The 20,598-nt window shown below is 43.4% G+C and overlaps 2 protein-coding genes across 3 annotated transcripts in view; one reads left to right on the forward strand and one right to left on the reverse strand.

Moving 5' to 3' along the window:
* The window catches only part of LOC109425701 (uncharacterized), a 499,193-nt gene that overhangs the window by 174,993 nt on the left and 303,602 nt on the right, over positions 1-20,598 (reverse strand). The window lies entirely within an intron of this gene.
* LOC134288861 (uncharacterized) lies at positions 7,930-19,518 on the forward strand. Its single transcript, XM_062854773.1, has 3 exons — positions 7,930-8,052; positions 16,656-19,108; positions 19,187-19,518. The coding sequence occupies exons 1-2, from the start codon at positions 7,930-7,932 to the stop codon at positions 18,789-18,791; spliced, it is 2,259 nt and encodes a 752-aa protein (XP_062710757.1). The 3' UTR covers positions 18,792-19,108; positions 19,187-19,518.

Here is a 20,598-nt window from a genome sequence, read left to right on the forward strand (position 1 = left end):
GAGACATTGTTGCTATCAAGATGGAGGTTCCAACGATCCGGGGGAAAACGGAGATATGTGTTGCTTCTGCTTACTTCCCAGGAGATGTTGATGATGTTCCTCCTTCTTCGGTAGTTAATTTTGTCAACTATTGTAAAAGTATAAACGCCCAATTTATTATTGGGTGCGATGCAAATGCCCATCACACAATATGGAGCAGCACTGATATTAATAAAAGAGGCGAAGATCTCTTGAATTACATTTCGTCTAATAAAATAGATGTATGTAATAAAGGAGATTCCCCCACTTTTGTTAATGCTATTCGACAGGAGGTTCTAGATCTCACGATCTGTAGTGATCTACTGTCGGACAAAATTGTGAACTGGCATGTCTCTGATGAAGAATCACTGTCAGATCACAAACATATCAGGTTTGATTATAAAGCCGGATCCAAACTAACTGAAAGCTATAGAAACCCAAAGAAAACTAACTGGGACCTCTATCGCTTTTATTTAATGAATGAAAATTCCTTGCATACTGGACAGATCATATCTGTTCCACAGCTGGAAAATGCCTCTGATGAGATCATTGACAAAATGATCTCAGCATACAATGGTAGCTGCCCTACCCAACAGAGGTCATCCAACAGGGATGTCCCTTGGTGGAATGACAAGCTAGCAAAACTGAGGAAAGAATCTAGAAGATTGTTCAATAGAGCAAAGGCTACTTCTGATTGGGTTCAATACAAAAAAGCCCTAACAGAATATAACAGAGAACTGAGGCTAGCCAAACGTAAGGATTGGAGACGGGTGTGTGAAGACATCAATAACGCTCCTGCAGCTGCAAGGCTCCACAAAGTCCTTTCAAAAGACCATTCTAATGGTCTTGGAAGCCTCAAAAAGGAAGATGGCAGTTTTACTGTCGATTCTTCTGAAACTTTGAAAGAGATGATGAAGACTCATTTTCCGGGGTCGATTCCTTACTCGGCTGAAGAGCAGGACTCAGACAAGGTAAACCATGTATGGTCGACAAATGCCTATCAGAAAGCCTGTGAAATCTTTACGTCGTCCAGGGTCGAATGGGCACTGAGTTCTTTTCAACCTTTTAAATCTGCTGGGATAGATGGAATCTTTCCAGCGTTACTTCAACAAGGGAAAGAAGCGATTGGTCCGCTCTTAACCGAAATATTTAGAGCCAGTATCACTTTAGCTTACATACCTAAGGCATGGCGTAAGGTTCGTGTTGTTTTTATTCCAAAAGCTGGCAAAAGAGATAAAACAACACCTAAAGCCTTCAGACCTATAAGCCTTTCCTGTGTTCTGTTGAAGACCATGGAGAAAATAGTGGATGACTTTATCAAGTCTACCAGCTTAGTAGAAATGCCTCTTAGCAAGTTTCAATTTGCTTATCAAACAGGTAAATCTACAATAACAGCGCTACAGTCGCTAGTCAGCAAAGTTGAGAAATCGCTTCAAGCCAAGGAAATAGCCGTGGTTGCTTTTCTCGACATTGAAGGAGCATTCGATAACGCATCCCACAGCTCAATGCGTTCAGCAATGGAAGCAAGGGGCTTGGATAAATGCATTATCGAATGGATAATATCGATGCTTAAAGATCGAGAGATCTCTTCCGTTCTTGGAGGTGCGCAACTATCAGTCAGATCTGTGAAGGGCTGTCCTCAAGGAGGAGTACTATCGCCCTTATTGTGGTCTTTGGTAGTGGACGAACTCCTTAAAAAGCTCATTAATCAAGGTTTTGAGGTTATTGGATACGCAGATGATGTAGCCATTCTGGTACGTGGAAAATATGACGACACGATATCCAGTCGGCTACAATCTGCGTTGAATGTTACCCTCAAATGGTGCCAAGAGGAGGGATTAAACGTAAACCCTTCAAAAACTGTAATTGTACCTTTTACACGAAGGTTAAAAATAAATCTTATTGAACCTTCTTTAAATGGAGTTCAAATTCAGTTCTCGGAAGAAGTTAAACATCTTGGGGTAACTTTGGACAAAAGACTGAATTGGAATTCACATTTAAACAATGTTTTAACTAAGGGTACGAATGCCCTTTGGGTCTGCAGCAAAGCCTTAGGAAAAACCTGGGGTCTTAGACCAAACATGATTCACTGGATTTATGCTGCAATAGTCCGGCCTAAGATTACTTATGCTTCACTTGTTTGGTGGCCCAAAACAAATGAGGTATCCTCTCAAAAGAAGCTAGGTAAGCTACAAAGACTTGCTTGTATATCTATGACAGGAGCAATGAAAAGCACTCCATCAGTTGCTTTGGATGCCCTCCTCAATATACTGCCATTGCATCAATTTGTTAAACTACAAGCGGCAAAAAGTGCCCTGCAGTTTATTCGTTACAATAAAGTACTAGACGGGGATCTTGTGGGACATTTAAGAATCATCAAAGACTTCAAATTAAATATGGATATAAAAACAGTAGAAGATTGGATGATAACGAAGACCAACTATGATGTTCCCTTCAAAGTGGTGAAACCATGTCGCTATATTTGGGATGCTGGTGGGCCAAGTTTACGTCCAGGTTCTATTGTATTTTATACTGATGGGTCCAAGATGGGTGAAAATACAGGAGCTGGTGTTTTCGGCCCTGGTATAAGTAAGGCTATACCAATGGGATGCAGTCCTACTGTATTTCAAGCAGAAATTCAAGCCATTCTAGAGTGTGCCAACATTTGTCTGAAAAGAAATTATAGGTTTGCCAAGATCTGTATTTTTTCGGACAGTCAGGCGGCTCTAAATGCGCTAAAGGCTTTCACTTGCCAATCAAAGCTAGTGTGGGAATGCATTATTTCTCTGAGGCAATTGGCCAGTAGGAACGAGGTAACTTTATACTGGGTGCCCGGTCATTGTGGAATTCTGGGAAATGAAAACGCCGACAATTTAGCCAGACAGGGTGCGGCATCAAGCTTTGTAGGCCCTGAACCTTTCTGTGGAGTTCCTGAGTGTGCTCTACGGATGAAACTAAAAACTTGGGAAATGTCCACGGTAGAATCTAATTGGAATGCCACGGATACATCCAAGCAAGCGAAAAGGTTCATAAAACCCAGTGCAGAAAAAGCCAGGTCCATATTGAATCTAAACAAAAGAAATCTCAGGGTAATTACTGGTCTGATGACTGGTCACTGCCCGAGTAATTATCATCTAAATAAGATTGGAAAAATCCAATCCTCCGAGTGTCGTTTCTGTCAAGCGGAAAACGAAACTGCTGAACATTTACTCTGCAACTGTGGAGTACTATCCAATCAGAGATTGGCGGTATTTGGTAAAGGGTTTCTAGAGCCCTTGGAAATTTGGCGAAGTAATCCCAACAGGGTAATAAACTTCATAAAACGAGTTGTGCCTAGTTGGGATCAGGTGTTTCATCAACCATTGTCCATCACAGCTCAATTGTGACAGGATATTTGACTAGCACCAAATTAAATATGGGTCATACCACAATATTCCTAAATAATGGACGCAGTGGTTAAAAAGGCTCTACAGATGAGGATAGAAAAAAAAAAAAAGGATAGAACGATAATGCAGGTTACACAGCTAAACCTGAACCACTGTGAAGCCGCACAACAGTTGCTGTGGCTGTCAGTCTACAAACATCGCCCTACTATCGGACCCATATCGCATCCCTCCCGATAACGGGAACTGGGCAGCGGATAAGGCCAAGCTAGCGGCGATCTGTACAACCGGTCGTTTTCCGGTCCAGGAAATAAAATCCACGTCACACGAGGGCTTCGAAACAGCGAAGATCGACGAGGTGTACTACTGCAGTTGTTATCCACTCTCAGGTGGCCGATAAACCAGCTCTCGTCTATGTTGGATTCGGTGGAGACTTCAACGCCTGGACGATTGAGTGGGGAAGCCGCTTGACTATCGCGAGAAGCTGGGCTCTACTCGAAGCTATGGCTAGACTGCACGTGGATGTCGCAAACGTTGGCGACAAAAAAACCTACAGTAGGAAAGATGCAGAGTTCATCATTGATTGGATCTTCTGGAGCCCGGGTCTAAACCCTAGCTCGGACTGGAGGGTTGGCGATAGCTACACGCACAGTGACCATCTGGCGATGCGATCCAGGGCGGAATACGGAGGATGACGGTCACAGCCGAGGGCCACCGATTGTCATTGTGGACGGCTGACCTCGCACTTCGACAAGCCGGCATTTGTGGAACGATTGCTAAAGGAGGGTAACACCGACGGTCAATCCAGCGATGATCTAATCGGAACTCAAAGTCGTGCATGTGATGCCGCAATTCCAAGGTGATTCCTACCCAGAAATGGACAGAGTTCCACGCATTCTGCCTAAGAGCTAGAAGGACGATGCAAAGAACTCGCACCGATGAGGGTAGAATGGAACGAAGTTGTGTGGTACTGAATCTGCATTGTTATTCGACTAGACTTCCAATGCACGCGAGTAGCACATGGTCTGCCAGATGCACATCAAGCAATCTAGTAGGCGCGCAAACTGTCGTCGCGTCACTACTTCGCGAACGTCAAAGTGTAAACACAAGTTATTTCCTGGGGGCACCCGCTTGTCCACAATAATTCCAAGCTCCACAGAAGTGAGGCCTACAGGGCGGCTAAACTGGCTCTGAGCAAAGAGATTAAGGCACGTAAGCGGGCGTACTTTGAAAATCTTTGCTAGGGACCTAACACGACCCCTCGGGGTGATGCCTACAGAGTAGTCATCACGCCACGATACAAGACCATGGGCCCCCATCTCCTATGGCCAAACCGGCCATAGCGAGGTCGCCCGGTTACGAATGACAAACTCATCGCAATACCGAAGTAGCTTAAGTTGAACAAGACTCTGGGCCCGGGCGGTATCCTGACAGTAGCCATCAGGACGGCCATCGAGGCTAGACCAGACATGTTCAGAATGGCTATGGAGATGTGCCTAGACAGCGGTGAACTTCCGGAGAGGTGGAAAAAGCAAAGATTGGTTCTACTGCCCAAAGCCGGGAAGTCACCTGGCGACTCATCGGCATACAGACCTATCCGCCTTCTGGACACCGCCCCGGGAAACTGTTGGAACGGATCATTCTGTCGAGGCTGATGGTCTATACCGTGGAACCCGATGACTTTGGCCTCTCGGACACGGAGAAAAAAATAAAGTTACGCCAATCATATTGTGGTCGCAAACAAGCATATTTGTGCACTGACTTTTATATAATCCCTTTTTGAGATTGTATTACGCATAATACAATAGGACGAAGCATAACAGATGCTTGAAATGACCGAAATTGATTATCTGATTAGAGCAACAAATATGCCTGATTCAATCATATTTTGCTTTCATCAACAATATTTATTATTGATGGTTTGACAGCTCATTTATTCCCATGGTAGATTCAAGCATGCTTATGCTTAACTTAAAATTCAGATAAATGAGGTTATGTTGTTTTTCTAGAATAATTCAAAGTTTTCAATTTCCATAAACATTACTATAATAATCGTATTTTAAAACAATATGTTTTAATTGTAACATAATTACACTAAAATACGACCATTATAGGAACGTTTAATTAGTAAAGCATTTCCTTGCACATGTTTTATTTTTCTTAATGATCATCTGTTCAAAATTTGACCGGAAGAGGAATCCACTCAGGGACCAGGGCGTAGCCTGCCAGTAACAGACTTCCAGGCGTTCCACCAGTGCTAAGATATTATCGTCACTTCAGCGCATCACATCAGCGGTCACGTCGTCCGTCATTGGTTTTCGAACCTTCGGTGGGGTGTCCGTGATATGTCCGGCCGTAGGTCTGATGGATCGACTTATCCAAGTTTCTCGGCGTGTCCGGGAACGTCCTGAAGGCATTCAATCTGGCGGTTTCATCAGGATTGCGTGGTGGCTAGCTCTTGTTCCTGCTGCTGTATGTGGAGGAATTCTGCGGAGTACATTTTTAATTTCCCCTGGAAGAAATGATTCACGTAACAAGCAATCTCAAAACGGCACAGAACTTACGACTTAATACGATACGTACCTGTAGCAGTGGCAGACAGTAACGATTATATTATTCAAAATCAAAACACAGCGACAACATCGTCGTCGTCACTTTGAACTACCGCGGCCATGATGAACAATGACTGAGCAGACAGCAGTCAGGAGGCTCGGGTTCAAGCAAGGCTTCAATTAATGACATATATGCTTGGTATAAACATTTGATGGTTGGTGTTCAATGATGTTTGTTTAAACAAAACATATGCTTGATTTAGACATCATAACATTGTGAATCAACCGTTTTAAGGAATTATTCCAAGAATATCTTATAGGCTTGAGAGAACTATAGAAAAGGTTATGTCAGTCAGGCAACATTTCTGTCCGTGGATAACCAGTTCGGCTTCCGGAAGGGGCGATCGACGTTGGACGCTATTAGGGCTATAACCGAAACGGCCGAGATAGGGCTCCGAATGCGCTATTGCGCGTCACGCTGGTCGTAAAGAATGCGTTCAACAGCGTCAGCTGGGCCACAATTGAACACGTCATTCACTACCTGTGAGTCCCCTATAGCCTATGCCGGATGTTGAACAGCTACTTCCAGAATAAGGTGCCAATCTATGACACGGAGGAGCTACAACATAACCGCGGGGATACCTCAGGGTTCTATCCTGGGTCCGGTACAGTACGGTATGGAATGCGGCGTATGATGGCGTATTGAGTCAAACAAACAACAGGCAGTGGTCACCACAGGCGGGTGCACGATCAACTCCAAGCGCTCACTGATGCATTTGGCGGTCATGATCGACGATAAGCTGAAATTCGGAAGCCACGTGGTATATACCTGCAAAAGGGCAAGCATGGCGATAATGGCGTTGTCGAAAATGATGTCAAATAAATTGGCAATAGTTTCTAGTAAACGTAAGCTGCTGGCAGCAGTAGCGGTCTCCATACCATGGTAAGCGCCGCTTCATGGTCGAGTGCGCTAGTGGTAAACCGAATAGTGAAGTGGCTCGAGAGTACCTAAAGGCTGATGGGTGATCAGCGCATACCGCACGGTCTCAAAGGACGCGGTATGTGTGCTAGCGGGCATGATGCCCATAGCATTAGTGGTGGCAGAGACGGATCGCCAGAACATCGTCTATGATGGGGTGGCAGAGGGAATGGGACTCCTCCAGCAAGGATAGATGGACACACAGGCTCATACCGAGCGTGTATAAATGGACGAGGAGGCCCCATGGCGAGGTGAATTTTCACTTGCCACAGATTCTACCAGGCCATGGTTTCTTTAGGTGGTATCTGCACAGATTCGGACACGCAGGCTCCCCGCATGCCCCAAATTGTACTTGAACTACAGAGATAATTGCGTGGCGGGTCGACCAACAGCAAGTTTTGAAATTTCACTTTTTTCCAGTTCCAATCCTGATCTGTATCTGTTAAACACGAATCATCATTGTTTTCAATACCTTTCCTAGCTTCACCCTAGATTAGTAATAAGCACCTGTTGCTACTGCTTTTCCAGCACTCAACTAACTGTGGGAACGCTATGTACTTTAATCATATGTTCGATCCGAATTGACTGTGACAGCTGCGCGTACAATTTCTATATTTGATTGTATCTTGTGACACAGAACGATCGGTGGCAGCATGCATGAACCGCACCGTGCAAGTGAAGCAGTAGTGGACCCATTATCGTATGCAAGTTTAGCCGCGGAATTAGAGGCCGCGAAAACGCCGGCCACTTACCGTTTGGCCATAAAATTGAACCGTGCACCCTATGATTGGGCTGCGAGCCTCAACGGTGATAGTGGTTGGTGGTGATACAAATAACGATCATAAAACGCGATCAAGGGGGGCAATCAAAAATGTGACTGATCACGATGATTTAAGAGCGATCGGATCTTGGAAGTAGATACATGTCACCTTGATGGTGATTTTTTTTGCAGTCTCCAACCGCCCTCTCTGTTTGGACATTGACGACAGGTGGTCTAATGAGCTTGGCCCTCGTCGTCGTTGTCGTCGTCGGAAACCTCGAAAAGAATGTTAAACGGGTGGCGGCGGTGCGGTGGTCGGTGGAAGGTGACTATGATGGTAGTAGTAGCACCTTAACCAAGGTTGGCGCGATAATTAGTGCGCGCATTGTTGCACGCATAGTTTCCGTTTCGTGTATGTGATGCGTTCTGACCGAGAGGCATGCAACAATGTTAGAAGGGGTAATTATCGGTCCGACTGGAAGTGAATGTGTGCTGAAAAACCGAATTCTTGAATTGATTGGAACGATAATCCTTTAGGACAGAAAGTTCTTCATTCTTCCAAGGGTCTTTTGAAACAATCTTCCATATGCTGGAATGTGTTTGTTGCATAAAAAATCAGGTAAATTATAATTAACAAGGAGACCTTCAACCTGTCACTAATTTGTTTCCAGCACTTTAGATATGGAATAATTTTAGTGACTCTGATCAACCATGAAAAGTAACAATCACCCATACCTTGAAAATATAAAAGAAGCTATGCTTCTTGGGCATCGACCTCCGTAACATATTATTATTTTTTCTAGAGGATCGATTACCATCGATTAAACCTGCAACCAAGTTGTCATAATTAAAAACAAAAACTGTAAAAACTATGATTTAATCCGAGTAGCAGCAAACCTACCGCACTAAGTTCGTTAGTACGATCTCTAATTGTAGTTATGCGACCCGAGCAATCAGTCAGTCGCCGCAGATTGGCCAAAACTTTCATCTCAATTTCCAACTGACGTCAGCAAGTAAGGTATCTACCTACCTCTCTACCAAACCTACCTCGACAATTATGCATTACCGAAAATGCCAACCCTTTATCGATCGTTACAGGTCCCGTAATATTCAATGGCCGTTGATTGAATTGACCGGCATCACCGCGGCAGGTTCGTTATCACCCAATGTTCATCGCCAATCGCCCAACGCCCATAGCGAGCCCGAGCATCGTCGCGAGCGTTTCGTGTTCCGGGGGATGAATTGCAAATAATTGCGATAATTGGTACCAAACTCCAGATGGTCAATAGCCATCATCGCATCGCATCGTCGGGTGGAAGCGCGATGAAATCAGAATCACGGCGAAATTATCATCGGGTTAGCTGTATGATGGGGTGGCATCGACCAGTTTCACAATGCTGGGGAATATTTCTTTTAAATTTCTTGGTGTTTCGTAATTTGCGAAACCCATTTTTTTAAAGCATCCAAAAGAGCGTATTTTTTAAACCACTATGATTTTTCACATATGTAGAGCTTCATTCGAAGTATCGACCTTAGGTCAAATTCAAATAGATTGTTAGACTGCACCTTTCCCACTAAATCTCAAAATACATTGTTGATTCAGCTTTCGGTCACCAAAAATATGAAAATTTGGTTTACAGCCCAATTTTACCTACCCGAGCAGAAAAAAATATCAAAAGCATAATAAAATATGTTATTTTGACTTAATAACTGTATAATAGAACCAGTAATTTTTATGTTATTAGCATAACATATTATGTTATAAACTTGTCTGTCATAAGCGGCAAAATAACAAATATCATAACAAAATAATGTTCCTGTAAGACTAACTCAGTAACATGTTTTGTTAGACCAATCATTACTTAATAACAGGTAATTTGTGAACTTGTTACTGTTGTGTTATCGTTCATCACATATTTGTACATTCTCTTGTAGTATATTATTCTAAACTTGTTCTACAATAAAATATATTATTTAAATGTTATCTTGTTGATATATCCCAATTACCTAGAACATAACAAAATAAGATTGCCCAACAAAACATATTATTAAAAAAATATATTTTGATAAGTTAACAATAACAAATTATGATATAAAACCAGGTTATGTAATTCTTTTGTTATCAATTTGCTATTCTCCTCTGCTCGGGTACAGATTTAAAATATGCAATTGCGTTGAATCCGCTGGAGATCCTTACTTAAGAGTTACATATACTGTGAATTGTATCAAGAGAAGTTGTTATTTTTGCAGTTCGGTTGGTTATGACTTTCTCCAGCGACTCCTTATTTTTGGGTTTTTGTATTTTTACAATGCTCTTTTCCAAAGTGGTTTGGTAGAACCATGAAGATGTCGGAAGAAGAAAAAATAAAAACTGCGTGATCAAACGAACTCCATGATCGACTGGAAGGCATGTGAATATTTACTTTCTGCAGGGGCAGATTCCTATGGCAGTAGATGTAATATTTTCAATAGCTTTTGTTGCGTGTCCTAACAGATTGAAAGGATTGAATGGTTTTTATTAGTTCCTTACAGAAAAAGATGTCCAGAAGTAAGTTTCTAATCTGTTGGTTTTGTGAAAACATATTCTAGACACGAACAATTACTTTGGAATTTCATCGCGAGTCCAGCCACATGTGAATGACACCCAAAACTTCAACCCACATAACTTGAATTTAGCATTTAAATAGATTTCTGACTAGTATTAAATGGATGGTTAAAGCAGAATATATAGTGACGATAAGAGTAGTAACCCACCAAACGAAACATCCCAGTTGTTCCTGACAAAATAGTTATTTTTTTTCTTGAATGCTATGTAAAATTATATAATGTTGATCATTGTTTGTAAAATTGATGGAGTCCGTCCTAAATTTGACTAAATTTTATGTGCATTCTATACCGCTAGACTAAGAACGATATCTCTGTAAGCTTTATGTTCACCTTTTTAGTTTTTCCCTTTTTCATATGTAATACGTCCATTTCTTGAGAAATTCCTTGAGAAAGACAGCATACACCTTTGAAACGTCGGACAGAGAAAATATATGTCGATATGACATGCATAGAATTAACAAAAAGGATTTAAGATGGCCCTGTTTTTTGTCACTATGAGACGGGAGTTCTAGCAAATACTGGAGAGTGGTCATTTGAACGTGGTGTGAGCTTCTTTTCTGCTGTCATGAGACAGAATTACTAGCAAGCACTAGGGTGCAGCTTATTTTTGTATTAAAACCGCTCGCTTTTGGAGTGGAAGCATGCTTTTAAATGACAGGGTGCGGTCATCTGCACACGCTGTAGTCTAGGCTACGGTCATTCAGATGCTCAACGGAATAGGGTACGGTCATCCAGACACGCTGTGGCTGAGTTTTTGTAACTGTCGATATGAGATTGAACTTTTTTTTTAATATTAGAGTAAAAAGTAAGAATCTGTCATTTCACCAAAGACAAGTGAACTCAGGCATGAAAACACTTTATTTCACCGCTTCTCCACGCCTCTGTCCATAATGTCAATATGAATCCACTATTGCATACATTTCTGCCAACACTTATGGGTGCTTATGGAGGAATACGTGGTTGAGAAGAAACGCGCACATTTTTGCGAATCTTATGATGAATTTTCTATGTATTAGAATACGTGGTATTCTTCAAGAATTTCACCAATATGAGAGAAGGCTCCCTTTCGGTATTCTTAATGAAATTTTGTATGACTTTCATCTCATAGTGGAAACCAAAAATTAATTTCGTAATGGTTTCATGTAAGGGGCTGTCCATAAACCACGTGGTCATGAGGGGGGGGGTTCGGCCAATGACCATTTTGTATGGACGAATAAAAAAAATTGTATGGACTAATGACCACGCAGGGGGGGGGGGGGGTTGAGAAGTCTCAAAAAAATGACCACGTGGTTTATGGACAGCCCCTAAGAGTTTATGCATGAATGCTTCTAAGAGTTGAAAGCTAAACTTCCCGCGAAGACAACGAATAAATGTCAGTCAGTGCTGTCAACTATTATGAATTTCACGTTACAATTGCATATTGTTAATGTCCCACTACCCAGCGCAAAATTTTACCGGTGAACACTGAATACCTGTTTTCGTGACCATTTGTAGATTGCCATTGAATGGTGTTGCCAAATGATTATACATTGATTCTATATTTCACTTAGGAGTTTGCATTCAGCTTTTTTCCTATTCCAAAAACTTCCCTTGACATATTTGAAGCGACAATATACGTCCGTCAGAATGGAGAGATAAATTTGTGGAAAATTTAGCACTTGGTGCTAGTGGTATTCGTACTCATATGAATCCGTACCATTAGTCCGGTGATTTAAACAACTAAGGGGCGATTTCTTCACCTTGGCTTAAGCGTTAAGCCAGGTTTAATTGTTTGGGTAAGCCTGGCTTACCGGATAAGCCGAGGTGAAGAAATCGGCCCTAAGAGAGATACCATTGCGGAAAACGGACCTGACTAGGGTGGCGCTTCGATTTCAGTTTGACGAAGGATCGTAACTTGTGCTATAGCTTAGTTGGTCAATGTGCCGGACTTGAGTCGTGGGTTCGAATTCAACCATCAGAACCACGTTTGTTTTCTTTATTGAAGGATTTTCTGTCGTGATCAAGTTCATCTAGGGATAACCGGAACCAAGTGGTACGTCCCCAAAAAAGCCTGGGGAAAATCTCTAGAAGAATTGTCATCAGCAATCTAAAGTTGTTTCGAAGAAAATTATAATTATCATATCTATGAATCTATGAACAGTTATTAACTGCCTTTAGAATTCAGTAACGCAAAAGAAATCTCTGTTAAACATATACTTCAGATGTCGTTGAAATTCCAGGAAGAATTTATGACAAATTGCAAGTAGACTTATCTTGTAGGTCTTTGATGAGTTCATGACGAATGCTTATTGTCTTTTTAAGCAGAAGAACAGTAGAAATCATGAAGGAGTTTTGGTTGAACTGCTAGAAGAAATGTCGAAATGTCTCTTGGAAGTCGTTTTGAAATTCCTCCAGGAATTCTTTCTAGGATTCTTCCAGAAATTCCCCCTGATGTTACCGCAGCAATGATTGTACATATTAGGAGTTTCATCTGTGATTCCTCAAGGAAAGAGTTTCCCAGGAATCTGAGATTTCTTCTGAGACTTCAAGGGATTCCTTCTGGGATTTCTTCAGAAGTTTCGGAGCTCCTCCAAGAACTGTTTCCGAGATGAGTAGCTTCTGGAATTTCTATAGGGAGTTTCTGGAAGTATGTTATTCCGGAAGTAACTATTAAAAGAACCCCAGAAGGAACTTCAGCGGGCATGCCTTGCTAAGAAGATAGTGGAAATTTTCAAGACACTGTACAAATTCATGCAATGGCAGGCAAGAAAGCCTTTCAACTAATAACTGTGGAAGCGCTCAAAGAACACTAAGTTGAAGATGGAACGTCGAGCCAGAAAGAAGAAGAAGAATGCTACAAAAACTGCTGGAGAAATTCCTCAATAAAATCCTGACAGATTTTTAACTCAGAACCATTAGGGAAAATTACCAGTCTCCGGAGGAGTTCCAGAAGGATCTGCGACTGCGAGAATTCCAGAAGGAACTCTTAGAGAAAGCCAGAAAAAAGCTTCTAAAGGAATCCTGGATAGATTTCCTGAAAAAAAAAGAGAATCCAAAAACATTTTCTGAAAGCATCTCGGAGAAATCCCGTAAGAAGTTTTCGGAGGATTCCCGGAAGAATTTCATAAGTGAATCTCACAATTCAAAAAACAAAAATTCCGAAGAAATCTTAGTGGGAACTTCTGAAGGAATCACATAAAGTTCATAAAGCGGCCTAAAGTAATTCCTGTAGGAATTAGGGAATGAAATCCTGAAGGAATCCCGGAATTAAGCAACCAAGGACATAACTTCTTGAAGAATCTCAGAGAAAATTTCGAGTTAAATTTCTGGAAGGTTTCCAGAAGGAACTGTTGGCGTAATCTCAGAAGTAAAACTAAATAGAAATACACTAGAACTTCAATGGCGCTGTAGTCACTTTTTCTATTTAATTATTTTGAAAACTTCAAAGGGAATAATTGATTGTTTATAAAAGCCCATCTTGTAGATGAAATTTTGTTTTGATAAAAAAAAGTTTCACACTTCTGTTAGTCACACGAACAGCCGCGACATTGGACTTCTGTGGCTAGATATTCTAAAAAAACTATGAAAATCCTTTAAGGAAAAACTTTGAGAAAAATTTTGAAGATAAATGGAAGTAATCCGTAAGGGAACACTCTGTGGAATCTTGAAAGGAACATCTGGAGGAATGCCAGAAGGAATTTCTTAAGAAACCCTGGAAACATCTCTAAAGGAACACGTGAAATAATAGGGGGAGGACTTCCTCGAAGAATTCCAGATGGAACCTATTTAGGCATATCAGAAAACATTCCTTGAAGAGTCCCGGAGGGATCTTCTTCAAAAATTATCGCTTAGAACGATCTCACAAGATACTCCCTGGAAATCTTAGAAGAGAATTCTGAAGTTTGTTTATTCCTGGAAAATGTTTGAGGAAGGAATTCCTGGATGAACTTCGCATGCGAACTCCTCATTCATTTTTTGCAAACACATCCTCATAATGAACGGTGTATAGTAATGATCTGATCGCATTCAGAAATGATAATTCACCCCACCAGTGCATTTTGGACTATGTTCCTCTACAAGGTGATCAAACATGTAGAGGTGACTGAACCTTCAACTGCGAGTCTTTTCTTTTTTTTTTTCAAATATCGGGGTTCGTCGCTTGAAGTTTTATCTTTCTCTTTGTTGAAGTCTCCAGTATTTAGTATTGTGAAAACTATTGAGAAAACGATAAGTAACGTGAATTCTTCATCGCTCAATGACACACAGAACTTGGCAAAGTTATGCAATCTTCCAAGGACTTCTTCTCCTTACATTACCCATACTTGAGTTGAAGTTTTTGTTTTTCTATTCGTTTTAGTAAGATACTTAATGTAAGCATAGTGGATATACCAGATACAAGGAACGGAATCGGCATTTCACCGTATGATCAACACGAATTTCAAACAGTTTGATTCACAACGAACCCTGATGAAGATTCCAACCTCAGGGTCGAAACGTTGACGATGATCTAAAACAATCAACGCTTCTCTGTGGCTGAAAGCCGAAAAATCCCACTTTCAACTGAACTAACGTAAGTTCGCAGATCAATCTTCCGCTGGTCGACGGTATTCTTCAACCTAGTAATTAAATTTGGTTGCTGCATTCAGCGAAGCAAGCTTTTTTTCTCATTCATGGTACTCGCCTTTGAAAACTGAAACCACAAGATTGAACTCTAACGATTGAAATGTATTTTTTTCACTATTCGAGCTAGATTGATCTGCTGGGAATTCTCTCCGAGATCCGAGAAGTCCAAAACGAGAACATACATACGACGACCCTCTCGCTAGAAGGTACCTAGTTGGAATGCATGTGTCACTTCTTGGTGGTTGGGGGTTCTTGAAATGTGTGACAATTCAGAGACGTTTCGTCGAGCAAATCTGCCTTGCTAAAGTTCAAACCGTGTGTGTGTGTGGGTCGTTCGTGTGGAGCCGCATCATCCAAAAGAAGCAATTTTAATTGCTCGAAAATGCCATTTTGCAAACCACCAATGAATGCATTGCAGCATGCAATGGTAAGTGTGGATCAATTGAATCTCAATCGGTGCGGTGCGGGACGGGGGTGGTGAAGAGGGTGGCAGCTGTGGATGGTGATGTGTTTTGTAATTCCGATCGTCGTCGATCGACCGGCCACCGCGCTGGTTGCACGTTGATCTTCGTTTGTGGGCAGATGTGAGGGCTGTAGCTGCCCTCTTGGTGAGAGCGTGCAATGACGAACTATTGACAGATGAACGTTGTTGTTGAGTGAACGACGAGTGTGGTGTAATTGGTTAGTGCCTAGGGTGCTGCGTGGATGGTTGGCGGTGGTGAGGTATTAAAAATGGAAAACTATAGTTAATTGCCGGTCGGTGGGTTTCCGAATGGTGAGGGAACAAGTTAACAGGTTTTTCGTCGTGGCAGTCGGATATACGCGAGGGGGCTGCGCGTATTGTCCGGATGATATAAGAGTATGGTTTTGCGAGATTCGGATGGTTAATTGGGTGACGGTTTTGTAATTACAGTTATGTGGTTAGCTTTACGCTTTATGAGAGCGTTCTACGTTTGGTTTAATGAATTCATTTACATCAATGCCATAAATTTGAATTTATTGAAATATGTTTAGTTTGGCGATGCCCTACAAATGGTAACAGCGCGGCGTACTCTCTGAGAACTGCTGAAATAAAATCAAGGCAGTAGCTGAGAGCACTTTTGCAACGGAGTCGATGTTCGTTTGAAGAAAATTGGAGCAAGGGCGGACATGCTTCGGTAAGCCGAAATATGTAAGCATAAATAAGGGTGTCTTCTGCACCCTCGGTGGTGCTTCTGCTGCGATGTCCTGCTGGGTTCCAGTCTAGCGCTTGTTTGCAGATTTCGTTTCCGCCCCTGCGTGGCGGAACCACCTGTGTGGCCGACCCACCTCCACTTTCGCTCCCGAATTTCTGTCACTATCTGCTTTTAAAAGACACTACACCGTCTTCAGCCAGAGGCTGCACAGACTGAACATTACTAACACGAGTCAACGGACAACACACATAACACCCAGTGGCCCAATGGAGAATTTTCCGTTTGAAGAAAAGTTTTCCCTGACTGGAGCGGGAATCGAACCCGCACTCCGAAGGTCACGAAACGCCTATACGACTGACGCCGCTAACCGCACGGCCACGAAGCCCACAAGCTTTTGATGGCATCGACGATGGAGCTCCACGCTGGAGATCCAATTGTTGGGCCACCAAGCACGATGTGTGTTCTCCTCTGATACACACCAGGTTTCACTGGCGTATAGCAACACAGATTTCACGTTCGAGTTAAAAAATCGCATTTTGGTGCGTCGACTGAACAATACATTTCATAAACTCGCAAAAGCTCGAACGCGAGTACGATCGCTGCCCAAGCCACGACGTCAAGATCATCATAGGAGATTTGAACGCTCAGGTAGGCCAGGAGGAGGAATTCAGACCGACGATTGGTAAGTTCAGCGCCCACCAGCAGACGAACGAAAACGGCCTACGACTCATTGATTTCGCCGCCTCCAAAAATATGGCCATACGTAGCACCTTTTTCCAACACAGCCTCCCTTATCGTTACACCTGGAGATCACCACAGCAGACGGAATCTCAAATCGACCACGTTCTGATTGACGGACGGCACTTCTCCGACATTATCGACGTCAGGACCTATCGTGGCGCCAACATCGACTCCGACCACTATCTGGTGATGGTCAAACTGCGCCCAAAACTCTCCGTCATCAACAATGTACGATACCGGCGACCGCCACGGTACAACCTAGAGCGACTGAAGCAAGCGGATGTCGCCTCAGCATACGCGCAGAATCTCGAAGCCGCGTTGCCAGACGAGGGCGAGCTCGATGAGGCCCCTCTAGAGGACTGCTGGAGTACAGTGAAAGCAGCCATCAACGACGCAGCCGAGAGCACCATCGGGTACGTGGAACGGAATCGACGGAACGAATGGTTCGACGAAGAGTGCAGAACGGTTTTGGAGGAGAAGAACGCAGCGAGGGCGGTAATGCTGCAGCAAGGGACTCGACAGAACGTGGAACGTTACAAACAGAAGCGGAAACAGCAGACCCGCCTCTTTCGGGAGAAAAAGCGCCGCCTGGAAGAAGCGGAGTGTGAAGAAATGGAACTGCTGTGCCGTTCTCAAGAAACACGGAAGTTCTATCAGAAGCTCAACGCATCCCGCAACGGCTTCGTGCCGCGAGCCGAAATATGCAGGGATAAGGACGGAGGCCTTTTGACGGACGGACGTGAGGTGATCGAAAGGTGGAAGCAGCACTTCGATCAGCACCTGAACGGCGTGGAGAACGTAGGCACGGGAGCCCACGGCAATGGAAGAAACGACGACGCCAGTGCAGCGGAGGACGGAAATGAACCAACTCCCACGCTGAGGGAAGTTAAGGATGCCATTCACCAGCTCAAAACCAACAAAGCAGCTGGTAAGGATGGTATCGCAGCTGAACTCATCAAGATGGGCCCAGAAAAGTTGGCCACCTGTCTGCATCGGCTGATAGTCAGGATCTGGGAAACCGAACAGCTACCGGAGGAGTGGAAGGAAGGGGTAATCTGCCCCATTAACAAGAAAAGCGACCATTTGGAATGTGAGAACTTCAGGGCGATCACTATTTTGAATGCTGCCTACAAAGTGCTATCCCAGATCATCTTCCGTCGTCTGTCACCTAAAACGAATGAGTTCGTGGGAAGTTATCAGGCTGGCTTCATCGACGGCCGGTCGACAACGGACCAGATCTTTATCGCACGGCAAATCCTCCAGAAATGCCGTGAATACCAGGTCCCAACGCATCACCTGTTCATCGGCTTCAAAGCGGCATACGACAGTATCGACCGCGCAGAGCTATGGAGAATCATGGACGAAAACGGCTTTCCTGGGAAGCTGACTAGACTGATTAAAGCAACGATGGACGGTGTGCAAAACTGCGTAAGGCTTTCGGGTGAACTATTCAGTTCATTCGAATCTCGCCGGGGACTGCGACAAGGTGACGGACTCTCATGCCTACTCTTCAACATCGCTCTGGAAGGTGTGACGCGACGAGCCGGGCTCAACAGCCGGGGAACGATTTTCACAAAATCCGGCCAATTTGTGTGCTTTGCGGACGACATGGACATTATCGCTAGAACATTTGGAACGGTGGCAGAACTGTACACCCGCCTGAAACGCGAAGCAGCAAAGGTCGGACTGGTGGTGAATGCCTCAAAAACAAAGTACATGCTGGTAGGCGGAACCGAACACGACCGGATCCGCCTGGGTAGTAATGTTACGATAGACGGGGATACTTTCGAGGTGGTGGAGGAATTCGTCTACCTCGGATCCTTACTGACGGCTGACAACAACGTGAGCCGTGAAATTCGGAGGCGCATCATCAGCGGAAGTCGGGCCTACTACGGGCTCCAGAAGAAACTGCGGTCGAAAAAGATTCACCCACGCACCAAATGCACCACACGGACAGAAATGTTGCCTGACTGACATAACCTTTTCTATAGTTCTTTCAAGCCTATAAGATATTCTTGGAATAATTCCTTAAAACGGTTGATTCACAATGTTATGATGTCTAAATCAAGCATATGTTTTGTTTAAACAAACATCATTTAACACCAACCATCAAATGTTTATACCAAGCATATATGTCATTAATTGAAGCCTTGCTGGAACCCGAGCCTCCTGACTGCTGTCTGCTCAGTCATTGTTCATCATGGCCGCGGTAGTTCAAAGTGACGACGACGATGTTGTCGCTGTGTTTTGATTTTGAATAATATAATCGTTACTGTCTGCCACTGCTACAGGTACGTAATACGTATCGTATTAAGTCGTAAGTTCTGTGCCGTTTTGAGATTGCTTGTTACGTGAATCATTTCTTCCAGGGGAAATTAAAAATGTACTCCGCAGAATTCCTCCACATACAGCAGCAGGAACAAGAGCTAGCCACCACGCAATCCTGATGAAACCGCCAGATTGAATGCCTTCAGGACGTTCCCGGACACGCCGAGAAACTTGGATAAGTCGATCCATCAGACCTACGGCCGGACATATCACGGACACCCCACCGAAGGTTCGAAAACCAATGACGGACGACGTGACCGCTGATGTGATGCGCTGAAGTGACGATAATATCTTAGCACTGGTGGAACGCCTGGAAGTCTGTTACTGGCAGGCTACGCCCTGGTCCCTGAGTGGATTCCTCTTCCGGTCAAATTTTGAACAGATGATCATTAAGAAAAATAAAACATGTGCAAGGAAATGCTTTACTAATTAAACGTTCCTATAATGGTCGTATTTTAGTGTAATTATGTTACAATCAAAACATATTGTTTTAAAATACGATTATTATAGTAATGTTTATGGAAATTGAAAACTTTGAATTATTCTAGAAAAACAACATAACCTCATTTATCTGAATTTTAAGTTAAGCATAAGCATGCTTGAATCTACCATGGGAATAAATGAGCTGTCAAACCATCAACAATAAATATTGTTGATGAAAGCAAAATATGATTGAATCAGGCATATTTGTTGCTCTAATCAGATCAACAATTTCGGTCATTTCAAGCATCTGTTATGCTTCGTCCTATTGTATTATGCGTAATACAATCTCAAAAAGGGATTATATAAAAGTCAGTGCACAAATATGCTTGTTTGCGACCACAATATGATTGGCGTAACTTTATTTTTTTCTCCGTGCATGTACAAAACGCTAATAAGACCGGTGATCCTCTACGGGCACGAGACATGGACCATGCTCGAGGAGGACCTACAAGCACTTGGAGTTTTCGAGCGACGCGTGCTAAGGACGATCTTCGGCGGTGTGCAGGAGAACGGTGTGTGGCGGAGAAGGATGAACCACGAGCTCGCTGCACTTTACGGCGAACCCAGCATCCAGAAGGTGGCCAAAGCCGGAAGGATACGGTGGGCAGGGCATGTTGCAAGAATGCCGGATAACAAACCTGCAAAGCTGGTGTTTGCAACTGATCCGGTTGGCACAAGAAGGCGTGGAGCGCAGAGAGCACGATGGGCGGACCAGGTGGAGCGTGACTTGGCGAGGATTGGGCGCGACCGAGGATGGAGAGCGGCAGCTACAAACCGAGTATTGTGGCGTATTATTGTTGATTATGTCTTGTCTTAATGATGTTGAACAAATAAATGTATGTATGTATGTAAACTCGCAAAAGCAGCCCTCGCCTTCTTGATCCGTGCACCTATGTCGATCTTGGTGCCAGTATCGGCCGCCATTTGGCTACCAAGATATTGGAAGCGTTCAACATTCTCCACTGATTGC

This window comes from Aedes albopictus, chromosome 2 (genome assembly GCF_035046485.1).
Source record: "Aedes albopictus strain Foshan chromosome 2, AalbF5, whole genome shotgun sequence".
NCBI classification, from domain to species: Eukaryota; Metazoa; Arthropoda; class Insecta; order Diptera; family Culicidae; genus Aedes; species Aedes albopictus.

Coding starts and splice junctions, on each gene's coding strand:
- LOC134288861 (XM_062854773.1), top strand. CDS start 7,930: ATGAGCTTGGCCCTCGTCGTCGTTGTCGTCGTCGGAAACCTCGAAAAG. Junction 8,053..16,655: donor GTAGTAGCACCTTAACCAAG/GTTGGCGCGATA, acceptor AACTCGCAAAAG/CTCGAACGCGAGTACGATCG.